This window comes from Electrophorus electricus, chromosome 12, assembly GCF_041902795.1.
Source record: "Electrophorus electricus isolate QZ-2024a chromosome 12, ASM4190279v1, whole genome shotgun sequence".
NCBI classification, from domain to species: domain Eukaryota; kingdom Metazoa; phylum Chordata; class Actinopteri; order Gymnotiformes; family Gymnotidae; genus Electrophorus; species Electrophorus electricus.
This window is the reverse complement of record NC_137508.1, coordinates 7,092,499-7,103,132: the sequence shown is the minus strand read 5'-3', so window position 1 is coordinate 7,103,132 and position 10,634 is coordinate 7,092,499. Positions and strand designations below refer to the sequence as shown.

Below are 10,634 nucleotides of genomic sequence, written 5' to 3'. Positions count from 1 at the left end.
CAGCAATGCCATCACCCTCCAGCACTGCCTTTGTCTGGGAAAGTGCAGAATCTGTCAGGCATAGCAGACAGATATCTGTGATATTCGATAGACTGAGTGATGTCTAAAGCTCACCACTGTGAATGAAGAAGTCTTGCAGAGGGACAGAGCTGGCAGCAGTGTGACTGACCAGTGGGCTTCAGGACATCCTCAGGCAGCACCATGGGGGGTAGCTCATATACTTTGGTTCACCCTTATCTGAGAAGGAGTCTAAACAAAGAAGCAGATCATGATGAATTATTGACAAAGGCTCTAATTTTGCCATGTAGCAATTCATGGTTATGGATGAAACTCAACAATTGTACTTCGCCAAGTTGAGTCAAGCCAGTGGCAAATGTGCAGTATCTCCTCATCTTTGGAGCTGGTGTATGCTTCTTCACAGATTTAGTGATATATAGCCACTTCCTCTGGCAACCAGTTACCAACATGTGTATGCATTGACAACATGTGATAGAATACAGAAAACAGTTATCTTAAGTCACAGTTTATTCCCACCGTGAATTCTCCTGAGCTATGACAGTGAGTGCAGAGTAACAGGGACACAGTTGTAAATAAAACAAGCTGTCGTCTGGCCAGACAGAATTTCAGTCATACCCACTGCAAGAACAGCAGTGTACAAGCTTTAGTTTCTATGGCAACTCTGATGCTGAGGGGCTTCTGGGCATAGCAGCCAAAGTGAATGGGTGGGACACAGGACAAATGCAGCAGCACCAGAGTGAAAAGTAATTGTCCTAGCAACTGAAAACCACTTTCAACAAGCATCAACAATAAAATACAAATAGATGTAGGGAAAGACACAATTCACTTATGGTGTAGATAGAATACCTTCAAATGAGTGATATAGGTTACGTTTCCAGATTGGGCTGGAAAAAGTAGCCAAAATAAGTTACATTAGGGAGTGACTCAGAACCAATGTCCTTCGGCACAGGGGATGGAAAGCCCACGTTTTAGGGGCTCAGTTCTCCATGCAGTGTACGTAATGCCTTCCGTGTATGCCTGGCTCCTGTGTGTTGTGCCTGACCTGCACTAGAGCGAGCTGGGCCACCTCGTACTGCTGCGCTGCTGGTTCTGCACGCACTCCCTGATGGTGGCAAACAGTTGTTTCTTGACTTGCACCACTTCCTCCTGCAGCCGGTGCTTGTGCAGGTGGGTGTGGGCCAGGTCGCCATGCGCTCGCTCCAGCAGTGGACGCAGGGCTCCGCCTGCCTGTGGCAGGACCTCCTCCTCTGCCAGCAGCTCCTGCACAAGCTCCTCCTGCTGCCGCTGCAGGTGCCCGACCTCCTCTATGCATGCCTCAAAGGCACATGCCACCTCCTCACCCACACACCATTGCACGAGATCACCGCTGTCCCCCAAGGAGCTATCCCGGGCTGGACGTCCGTGCGCTCTGTCCACCGCACGTCCCGCCGATGCCGCTCTCTGCTCCGCAGGTTCTTCTCCGTGTTCTCCAGTCCAAAAGCTCCCACTGTAGTGCTCCTCCTCTCCTGTGAGGCTTCTCTGAGAGTCTACTCCACCTGGAAGCATTAAACACCTCCTTTCTGACTCTTCTCCCTCCACCCAGGGCCTCTCACACTGCTCCTCTTCTGCAGACCTGCTGTCGGAGTGCATGTCCTCGCACCCTTTCTCATCCTTGTCCATCTCTGTATGATTCTCCCCCTTCTTTGACATCACCTCAACCTTTATGGCACTGGAAGACATTTGAAATTGTGACCTTGGACCAAAAGAAACAGTCCTTGAAAATCCGGCACACATCAAGTCCCATCCGCCTTTGTCATTCAACAGAAAACTTCACTGTACAAATTTCTCTGGCATTTCCACAAAACCATGATGTGACCTCGTACATAGACGAATGAAATGCACTCAATCTGCCCGGCAGCCTGTCTCCAGTATGACTTTAAGGAAACGCTATAACTATATTTGGACTGTTTGTGCATATAAATAATTGCAGGAATTGGGGGGGGGGCTGGCTGGCTGTGAGTCTCTTATTAGCTCTTATTATGACCAAAGAAGCAATCCTTGAACTCCAGCAGAGTAACCACTCCCCCTGAGATGAGTTTGTCTGCATACATCTACAACACAGACTCATGCATTTGGATCTGCTTGTACATGAGAGGCTGATGAGTTTGTCTATCTGGTTGTAGCCAAAGCACCAGTAACAATCCTACAAAAGCAACATCGGTCATGGATTGATAATTTGATAAATATATTAAATTTAGTGAGCTGTTATTCAGGTTCTATGTAGCTTTACAGACATTAAGATATCATTGCTACGACTAACCCAAGTAGGTAATAGCTACACAAACAGTTCATCCATATTATGACCAAGGCATATTCACTTCAGGGTTAATCAGGGTTATGAATAAATTATGGACATTTCTGATAGTGGTATTATGCTCCTCATAATAGAATTATGTCATTTTCTATATATCATTTCTCTTATCTAATGGACTGAGCCACCCTGTGGGATTGGGAGCTCTGTTTGCTTTACTGACTTGACTGTGCTCATCTGGTTTATGGCCACATCCTTGTTAAATGTGTTCCTCAATTCAGCAACCACTCTGCAGACATGCATCACAGCTTCAGGGTCATCCGCAATACCGTGGAAGATGGGCGCATTGACCACTGGAGCCACGAATGTGGGGTAGGGAGAGCGATGAGCATTTGCAGATCAGTGGTGAAGCCAAATACAGATAAAAGTCATCATTTTAACAAATATGCAAAGGTAAGGAGTTCCATTCATCTGGACAAACAGTACGCGATTTTAGCTGATTTTAAGCATTTACCATCTGATTTCAGTATTAAAATAGTCACATTTCTCAAAATAGCATTCACTAAAAGTGTTGAGGCTTAACCTTTATCTGATTGTTAACAATGTGTACTGTACAAGGGGAGCTCACTGAGGTGGACTGTTTCATACACAATTCCCTGACCAGCAAACACTGCATCAACATCACCAAAAAGATTGTGTGTGTGTGTGTTTGTGTCTATACATATATATATATACATATATATATATATATATATATATATATATATATATATATATATATATACACACACACACACACACACATATATATACATATATATATATATATATATATATATATATATATACACATATATACATATATATATATATATATATATACATATACATATATCTATATATACATATATATATATATACACATATACATATATCTATATATACATATATATATATATATATATACACACATATATATATATATATATACATAGATAGATAGATAGATAGATAGATAGATAGATAGATAGATAGATAGATAGATAGATAGATAGAGACTTACCGTTTGTTTAAACAATCAATCAGTCTTAATCTCATAGGTGAATAGCATGAAGTCACTAATTTAATATTCTGCATAACCAACAGTTTTCTATTGTATTAAAAAGTAGAGTTACTTTTAAGGTAAATTATAGAATGCCACACTGTTTATTCTATGTGTTTAACTGATGAAAGCTGCTTCTTTTCTAAGTTAATTACATTTTTGTTCTTAATTACAGTGCCTGAGAACAAAGGAGCAACACTGTAATGGCAATCATACACCTAAAATGTATCCATATGATATGCATACCTCTTAAAGTATTTAAATTGAAAGTATTTTCCCATTTAATGCACAACCTTGATTGTTCTCAACTTCTCATTACCACGGTACATTCCATATTTATGACCATGGATAATTGTCTATTTACTGATTTTAAATGTCACAGAAATCTTATGGGAAATCCTACTTGGTGGACCTTTAGACTGCACTTTTAAAGGGCTGGATGATCCTAAAACATAATTAGTCCATGGCTTTATTTGTTTGTTTGCTGCAGCTATCTTATTTCCTGTGAGGTCTCCTCTGTAGAACTGTTTTGCTTTACTTTTGCCCTGTACCGCCAGGTACACTGCCTCCAGGTAAGAGGGGTTAGCCATGTTCTTATCCATCTTCCTGTTGAGCCACTCATGGTACATACCCAGGTGATGCTTCACATTTCCAGAGCTGTGAGGTGGAGGCATGTATGCATCTGTAATTTGCACTTGCTAACAGAGCATATAACCAGCAGTGTTCTGTCTCACATCCTACCTTGTCTGCAGCCTCAAGCTTAGGATCAAACTGGCAGAAAATCTGATCGAGATCTTTCCAAACAACATTGGTCAGGACTTTCATTCGACCCCTACTCAATAGTGTTGTTACTGTTGATGAGAGCTCCGAAGTGGAGAGTGAAGGTAAATTAAGTAGAGGTAATGCACCTGTGGGGCATGCCCATGATTACACTCTTTGTGCCGGCTTCACTAGACTTGTCGATAATCATCTTCGCTACAGGGATAAGAACCTCACAGCTCTCTAAACCAAAGCATTTCTCTCAATACCATTTGCATGCCAGGAAGTCTTCAAAGCTGCACCATAAACATAAGCATGTGTATCAGATGAAATAATAATTTTTTTTTTTTATAATTACACTGTAGACTCTTTGTAAAACCATGGAAACATGTTCACTACTCCATACAATGTAGCCTTTCCTCACAATTTACTCATAGTGACATTATAAAAGAGTACCACCATTTCAGTGGTTTATGTATTTGTTTAGTTTCAGACTGTTCTGTTAAGTCAGCAAACACTGACTGTGTTGAGTGCACCAGCCCTGCCAGCAGTGTCCTCGTCCTCTGTCAGTAAACTTCATGCCTGGAGCCTCAAACCTTTACCAGATCCTCTAATATCGCTGCATATTATGGTCACACTAAGATGTCTGCAATGCTCAGTATACACATATACAGTATATGTAACCAAAACAAAGTTTCAAGTTGAGAATCTCTGAAATATTGTTACGCTAATTATCTTGGCTGTTTCTTAGAGATGATGAGGTGTGAACAAGGAAAAAACATGCTATGGTAGGGAAATTTTTTTAAATCACTACAATATTCAGTGTTTGTCTCTGTGATACACTTAGAGCCACTCCACCCCACCCCAAACAGTTGCTATTTACCTCAAGCCTGTGAATAATTTCATCTCATGACCTCCAATAAATGCTGTCAATGGTAGCCAAAGGTTTTGTCCTGATTAGACTCATCTAACCCATAGACCCCTGATGACAGTGTATTGAAATGGCACAGCGCGGAAGAGAGGTTAAAAAGCGTAAGTGTCAAAACATGTTAAAAGCTAAGAGATTTTACAAGTTCAAAATACAACAAAATGAAATATTAAAGAATTCAAATGTGTATGATTAAAATCAAATTTTAGTGAATGTAAAGCAATTTTCATTAAGCCATTCTTCTATACTCAGAATGGTTTGCATCCGATCCTGCTGATAGACCTTATCAGTAAGACTGGGTATGCTCAGCAGGGTTGCCACAAGAAGAGACATGAAGATGCATGAAATTAAATTAAACCACAATGCAGATAAAGATTCCCTAGAATATAGGGCTATATCACATGACTGCAACTATAGCCCACGGGTCTGATATCTGCTTTCATTAACTATGTGGTGGCTCCTTGAAACAATATGGTCAAATATGATCTGACATAAATAGAGGGTGTATTAAGGGAAGAAAGTGAGTTTTGAGAAGTCTTTAGTAGGTATTATTTTGTCTTTTTGATCTGTTGTGAGAACATGTCCTACATCCCTTTGGTTTCTTGGCACTAAAAACAACAGAGCATGGCATGAGCAGATGGAAAGATTTCTTGTCCTTGTCCTCAGACAGCATAAACCTGGGTTTGTGCTTCAGTTCTTACACATGAGCCCATGTCACTGTTTTAGACTAATCAGACTAGGATGCTGTACTGACTGAATGAGCAGTCCTCCAACTGTCCAAGCTACAAGGCCAAGCTTCTTCTTGAAACACGCCTCACACACTCTCTCCAGTCAGCCTGCAGTACTGATTTCTATGGTCCAGTATTACTGAACCCTATAAGCATGTTAAAAACAAGCAAACACAACCCCAGGTTTGTGTTAAGAGAATATTATCTTTACTGTCAATAATATCAAAAGCCCATTAGTATAATTTGGTTTTTACCAGTTAGTGCTTTAAACTCTACTAGTTCTAAATGGGTTTTTTTATTGAGGAATCCCTTTTGACAGCAATTCTGTCAACCCTTACCTGTGTTGATTGTGAAACTCCTCTGTTATTTCTTTGATAAATTGATTACATAATATGCTTACCTCAAAATATATGATCATATATTCCTAACCCTTGACCTATTCCTATAAATCATATAATGTCTTTGTCTGGAATTGCTGTTATGAAAGCAATCAATTGTTTGTCAGCATTGACCAATTGTTGGTCAACTGGGTTAGCTGCAGTTAAGTATCTCATCTAAAGTGAGCATAAAATATTTATTTCTAAATAATTAATTAATTAGTCTTTGGCTGTTGGGTAGCAGTCATATTAACATACCAATATACTGACAAACCAAAACATCTGCCACTCTGTGAGCTCAGTCACTAACCCTATAACACACTACTCACACATCCCCATGCTGCAGTGCTAAAGAAAGTCAACTGAAAAAAACACCACCACAGAAATTCAATGTGACGCAGAGTACCAAAGAGAGTAGGACATCTGTGTTAGATTTTTATCAAATATGGAGAAGAACTATGTAAAAAAAAAAAACCTATACTAGTAGACAGTGTGTGTCTCAGTCGACAACAAGACTTACAGTGCCTGACAGGGTGCTGACCAATGAAGGAAGGAAGTGTCCCATTTGCAAATGTTATGACCCCAGTATAAGCAGCGTGGCTGTAACAGTGACACTGAGTTATATGACAATAACAGGGCTAAGTGGAATAAATGGACCTGAAACAAAAGGTATATGATGAAAAAAATCTTTTACTGTATTGTCAGTATCAGTATAACACAAACTGGTGAATCACCAGGAGTGATTGAAGTGCCAAAATAATAAACAAAACCCACACCGCAAAATAAACACCAGCGCTATCGACCGTCAGTGAAAACTATACAATTCAACAATGACTCCATAACCAAAAAACAGACAAACTCCAATCCCAAACAAACAGGCAACACTCCCTTTACCCAGTAACTATTTACAAATATTTATAGCCACCAAGATCTTCTCACACAGGAAATAATTTATTGGGTGTCATTAGCATTGCAGTGGTAGGAGAAGCTATGAGCAGATATCACCAAGAGACCAAGTATGCCAAGAGAGAAGAAATGGGCCTAACACTAAATCCTGGGGGACACTGGTGGAGAGTCTACATGGATTGGATGTGGATCTTCTTCATGTTACCTGATAGGATTGGAACCATTTCCACGCAGAGCCAGTCACACCGAGGCTGGAGAGAACAGAGAGGAGGATGCTGTGGTTTACTATATCAAAGGCTGCCGAAAGGTCCAGAAGAATCAAGACGGATGATAGCAGTGAAAGAGAAACTGCCAAGGCCAGTTGAATGTGCCAGTTTGTAGCCAGACTGATTGGGATCATGGGCTGGTTCTGAGTGAGGAAAAGAAATAATTGATTGTAAACTGCTCATTCAATACATTTTGAGAGGAAATAGAGAAGTGGTACCAGTCTATAATTGCTTATGTTGGAGCTGTCATGTGTGGCCTTCTTTATGTTTGGTACCACCCTAGTGGTTTTGAATGCAGTTGGTTCATGTCCAGAGGATAAGGAACTGTTGATAATGACAGAGATAAAAGGAAGCAGATCTCTCAAGATTGTCTGGAACAGAGTGGGAGGAATGGAATCCAGTGGACATGTAGTCAGATTGCTGGAAGTCAAGAGTTGAAGGATTTTGTTTGAGGAGAAAGGAGAAAAAGAAGCCATATAGTTGGAGGTAGGGACATGAACACTGTCTAATTATTGTAAGGAAACAGGGAAGATTAACAGCTTTTTGTCTTTTATCATAACTTTATTTTCAAAGGGGAAAAATGTAGAGGGCTAATTATGTTTAAATTAATCATATGATTATTGCAACAAAGATCAAGGCACCATACCATAACAGTCCCTTAAAACACAATGCTTAACTTTGGAATGTTTCTTTATAAAGGTGATGCAATCAACCCTTAGGATTATATACATTTCCTCAATTTCACAAAATATCTTATTGTTGCATAAATTCTAATGTCATGGGTTTTGTAGTTTCCTAAACAACCATATCTCAGAGCTACACACAAGCAGGACAAAAATCTTAAACCAATGTTTTTCCAAGATCTCTTCCATTGCTAGAGGTCTGGGTCACCACATATGGTAAGCTCGGATAAGGGTGTGGTGGACAGCTAGGTGATCTTCCACCACCTTCTGGCACATGGCTGGTGTGTGGGACAAGGCCTGACCCTCCAGAAGAGTGGATATTTCTCCCCTGCTTCCCCCAGTGGACTCTTGGCTTTAAAATGACAAAAATAGGAATCCCGGGACCACAGCAAAAAATATCCAAAAACCTATCTACCTCAAACTGTTCAGGAAACATTTTAAGACTTTTTTGATACTAAATCTAATACTTCATACTAAATATAATTCCTTTAGCACTTGATATAAAAAGAACAGTTTGCCTTGGAGAATCTGTTAACCAGATACAGGAGATCGCATGGAATTTAGGATCCTGTTTGTATTGTTGTAAGTGTCTGATATACCTCCTGAAAATGTTTTTGGTCTTCTAGCCAAGCATAGTAACCCTCTTCCACGCAGCTGGAGCTGAGGGCTGCCAGGGGCTGAGAAGCCCCAGAGGACCAGCTTCGGCTGGGGTTAACCACTTGTTTTCTTGGTATTGCATGCCCCTGCATCCACAGCCTGCTTCCTCTCAGGACACCACAGAGTGATCGAAATTGACTCATATCCACTCAGCCTGATAGACTACAAAACACTTCTTATATAAAAACGTATGCTATCTCACTTATTATAACATACATAAATAGTGTGTCTAAAAAATGGCAAAAACCTTTTCAGGACTGCAGGTAAAAGTCAGAAAAATACTATCAATAAATATTTTCTTTGTCACTCATCAGATAATGGTCGTTTAGAATACTATTAAAATCTACCATTAATAATTTTTATTCATTATGACATCTTACTTAAAGCCTAGTCATCGTTAGCCAGCATCCATCCACCACTGCTACAAGTAAGCTGACTAATTCAATTGGCACTATGAAGCAATTCATGTGCATGGCTTTGCAATTTCAAATGGACTTGGCAATAATTTGCGATTGTGCCCAGGACAGTTGCAACAGTTTAGCGCTGGGTGATTTGTTCTACAGTATTCACATTGCTATGCATACAGTGCCAGTGTATTCTGCAAGAAAAGTTATGTTTTAAAGGTGATTACTTAATCTCTTTTCTGAAAAAAAAGTTGTTTGTTTCTGTCTGCTCCAATATACCAATGTCAAATCCTCAAAGTCCACAATGCTCTAAAGGAAATCTGCATTAGGAGCAATAATTAAAAAAAAAAAAGTCATGTGACATCCGTAAGAGGCCTGGGCCTGTGGTGTGACGATGTATAAATTGCGTTGATGGGAGGTAAAGGGTAGTAAATAAACTAACAGTAGTAAGGAAGTATAAAGAATGGGGTTAACCATTCATTTAATCATGGTGCAGCTGCCATAGCTAAACCCATGGGAAATATTCCTTTCATGACAAATTCATGTTTAAACCTAGACCACCACTCATTAATTATATACAATCACAAAGGTCACTGGAAAGATGCATCCTTAAAAGTACAATATTTCAATTTACCACAAATCATATAATCTGAAGAATAGCCTGATGGAACAGCGTTCCTGTCTGATCACTGCTATTAGTAGAGAGCGTTTGTCAGTCATAACACTATTATGGAATTAAAGCCTTTTATTGGAATACATCTAGTGATAATGGGCAAATTTTTAAAAAGGCACAGGCAACCCTTCACAACATGTGCCCTTCAGAAAACATAATAAACAGGCTGATTTAAGTGTGCTTTTGCTTGTGTCTTACCTGTTCAAAGATTAGACGCTCTCACCTATAAACAAGATCACTGTTAAGACAACAAGATTTCCCTTGCTGCTGACTTATCATCCTACAAATAAAAAAAGAAGTAGCTGACATTATACTTAAACATTTCAGAATCCTCCAAGATGATGCAGAGGCCACATCCCTTTTTAGGATCCTCCACTAATCTCCTACCGACAAGACAAAGATATCAAAAGACATCCTTGTCAAGAGTGAGATGAATGATCATTCAAATAATGGATGTAGTACTGTAGCCTGCAACCACTCTAGATATGCCGCATGTAAATGTATTAACACCACCAGTAACTGGCACAAAACGATCAATTGTCATCACCCATTTCTACACAGGCATCTCTGCGGGAGTGGTCCACTGTATTACTTGTAATAGATGTAATGTTTTTTTTTATTGGAGAAACCAAGAGATTGGTTTGTTGAATAACTTCAGACCAGCAGAATTAAGGATTTGTCATTTCCATTGGTAAGGCATTTTAATACTTATGGACAATGCATTAATTACATGTCTATTTGAATTGCCACTTGTTGCTATGACAGCAATGAAATGAGGAAACTCAAAGAGAAACAACTGATCGTCACTCTTGGAGCTTTAGAACCCCATGGAATACATTTTAT

The 10,634-nt window shown here is 39.6% G+C and overlaps 1 protein-coding gene across 1 annotated transcript; it reads right to left on the bottom strand.

Moving 5' to 3' along the window:
• Nucleotides 1-2,432: 2,432 nt before the first annotated feature.
• Nucleotides 2,433-5,075, bottom strand: LOC113581939 (2-oxoglutarate dehydrogenase-like, mitochondrial). The gene is given in 10 exon segments (XM_035531606.2): nt 2,433-2,700; nt 2,703-2,723; nt 2,847-2,885; nt 2,919-3,009; nt 3,905-4,068; nt 4,151-4,242; nt 4,319-4,465; nt 4,692-4,734; nt 4,737-4,765; nt 5,053-5,075. Coding segments are annotated over 10 exon segments (870 nt in total). The 3' UTR covers nt 2,433-2,479.
• Nucleotides 5,076-10,634: the final 5,559 nt, after the last annotated feature.